Genomic DNA, 3041 nt, shown 5'->3' with positions numbered 1-3041 from the left:
GATACTTGTACAATGGATAACTAATATGCACTATTATCTTCAAAATACAATATAATAAGAACCACATACATTCATACATACATTACAAATGAACACTATTTATATAATAAATAAACCAATATTTTACTCTCTCTGTATAATATTTGTACTGTATACCAAAAGATGAATTTATATTAAGGATGATATATTGTTAACATGTAATGTATACTGAATATATCTCACAAATACTTTTATAAAATCATAAAAATATTAAAATAGAATAACTCAATTTTCATAAATTAGTGAAAATAATTAAGTTTTCTATATCTTTCATAGTTATAAATTTCACACTTTATCATAATTATAATGTTTTATAAATATAACAGAAAATACATTTGTTCAATTTTAACCTTTACATTGAAGGGACACATTATCAATAAGTTTAAGTCAACGTTACCTGTTTCATTGTGATATATAACAGGGATATATAATGTACTTAAGAGAAAAGGATTAAAAACAAAACACTTTAAATGACATTTTAATACATGTAGTTCAAGTAAAACATATCATGTATGATCATGAAACTGATTTAATAATAAAGCACAAATATGTATAATCCTAGAAATCGGGGATAAAGTTCACAATATCACCAAAGTCACTGTGTAATCACTGAATATGATATATCGGTGGTTCCCATATTTGCAGTCTTCACAAACGAACCTATTCACGTAGTCTTATTATTACAGAGAAACACTAGTCTATATAATTGTCACTTCCTTTAACACGAGTAAACGGTAATCGTTGTCCTTGCAAGTTCAAGTCACTTTATGAAAATGAATGTTAAATTATATAATGTTTAGAATACACAAGTTCAATTTCTCAAATGATATCATAATCACTTAGGTCCCTTTATGAAATTGAATGTTAATGTTCAGGAAACACAAGCATATGATACGTGGGTATATAATTGTCATTATCCTGGATTTATTACTCCAAGTGGATAAGATGTGAAGCTGCATCAGCATATGTAGTCACATCCATCGTGTTGTTTCGTAGTCTCATCTTTAGAGTCTGGAGTCTCGATTCTAGTTGGCGATATTTCCTCTTTGCGCATGGTTTGCCTCCAGCTTGATACTGTATGATATTTGCATCATTGGTACCTTGAATGCCCTGCAACAGATTCACCATGGTATGTTCGGATGCGGACGCTGACATAACTTGTTCAGCTTGCTGTGCCAGCCCTCTACGTTGTTTGTGGTCCGTGGTCCATCGTAATCATAATGATTCCAGTGTTGCCTATCACCTTCTACCCATGTCTCAGTTACATAGTCTGTGAAGTTGGTCACATCTTGGCCCACATCCTCATTGTCCTCGAGAGCCTCAAGCCACACATCCTCAACTTTCTCAAGTGGGACCAAAGGCAGGACGGCTGTACGACGTACCAATTGCTTGAGGTTGTCATCCGATGGCAAGACAACAAGCCTGCACTTTCCTCCATATGCACTGAGTAAAGTAAAGTAAAAAACAAAAACAAAAAAAAAACAAAAAAAAAACATCATCTAATGTTCACTACTGGAAATACAGCTCTCACAGTGTTCTTTGCAGTCACTTAAAAGTCTAGAAGCATATACTCAGGGTTAAATATCAAGTTCCGTTGCGTCATCTCATCCTTTAGAAGGGTAAACAATCGAACGAATGTTTGTTTGGCAGCAGAGCAAACACTAAAGGTAAAACGTTGTTTTCCACATATCTATGGATAGAATACAGTTGACAAAACAATCCCGGACAAGAATAGAAAGTTCCATCTCCAAACGTTGTCGGTGATGCGATCAATCGTCTCAGGTTGTCCTCTGTAGCAAATATAATCATCCTCTCGCCTTGATTGGTATCATCACACAGAAGAAACTGCTCCCCTGGTGCTGTCTCTGTCCAGGCTCCTTGAAGGTCTATATCTCCTTGTCTTCTTGGAAGCTTGGGGATGATCTTGGCTCGATTTCTGTACAATGCAGATTTACAGTCCACTACAGGTTGGGATCTTTTCAATCATTTCCTCGATATCATCATCACATTCTCTGTTGCAGAGTTTGCCATGTTCTTCATCAAACAATGATGGGATTGGAACAGTCTCCTCGCGACATCGCTTCTTTACGTTGTTCAGAAAAGCATATGCAGCCAGACCAATGGTATCTCCAGAACGGTTATGGACAGTTCAAAATGTGATAGGGATGTTGTTCAGAGTTGCTACTGTGGCTGAACACTGTCGATCTACACATCTCCAATAGCATCTATCGTTGCGCCTTGTCTTCACTGAATATTTGAATCCATCCCCTCTACCATTCTCCAAGAAATCGACCCTAATCTGGGCATTTGCCATTGCAATCTATAATCTGTTTTCAGTTTTTAGATATGATTACTATGCTATAATAAGCAACTAATTCTTACTAATTGAATTATTGTTTCAACAAAAAATAAAAGGGCATTTTGTTATAATCACTAAGAGTTAATGGCATAAACTTCAATGATATGTATAACTGTTTATAAGAATATGTGTATATAACCAATAAAAAAACAATCAATTATTATTCCCTCAAAATTAGAATAAACAGTATACACCTTGGTCCAAACATTTTACCAATTCCATTAGTTATTTTTCTCTGAACACTTATTGTACTTGACGTTCCTGAAAATAGATTATAGATTGCAATGGCAAATGCCCAGATTAGGGTTGATTTCTTGGAGAATGGTAACCATGCGCAAAGAAGAGGAAATATCGTCAACTGGAATGGAGACTCCAGACTCTCAAGATGAGACTATGAAACAGCACGATGGATGTGACTGCATATGCTGATGCAGCTTCACATCTTATCCACTTGGAGTAATAAATCCAGGATAATGACAATTATATACTCATGTATCATATACTTGTGTTTCCTAAACATTAACATTCCATTTCATAAAGGCACCTACGTGATTATATTTATGATATACTTTGAGAAATTGAACATTATCTACAAACTGTTAACAGCATGTAGCACAGGGGAATCAATTACTGGTCTACCGAG

The 3041-nt window shown here is 35.0% G+C and overlaps 1 protein-coding gene across 1 annotated transcript; it reads right to left on the bottom strand.

The window, feature by feature from the left end:
- Window positions 1-411: 411 nt before the first annotated feature.
- LOC117316260 lies at window positions 412-2353 on the bottom strand. The gene is given in 4 exon segments (XM_033870799.1): window positions 412-1169; window positions 1172-1482; window positions 1793-2000; window positions 2314-2353. Coding segments are annotated over 4 exon segments (762 nt in total). The 3' UTR covers window positions 412-966.
- Window positions 2354-3041: the final 688 nt, after the last annotated feature.

Source organism: Pecten maximus, chromosome 18, assembly GCF_902652985.1.
Source record: "Pecten maximus chromosome 18, xPecMax1.1, whole genome shotgun sequence".
Lineage (NCBI taxonomy): Eukaryota > Metazoa > Mollusca > Bivalvia > Pectinida > Pectinidae > Pecten > Pecten maximus.
This window is presented reverse-complemented; position numbering and strand designations above follow the sequence as displayed.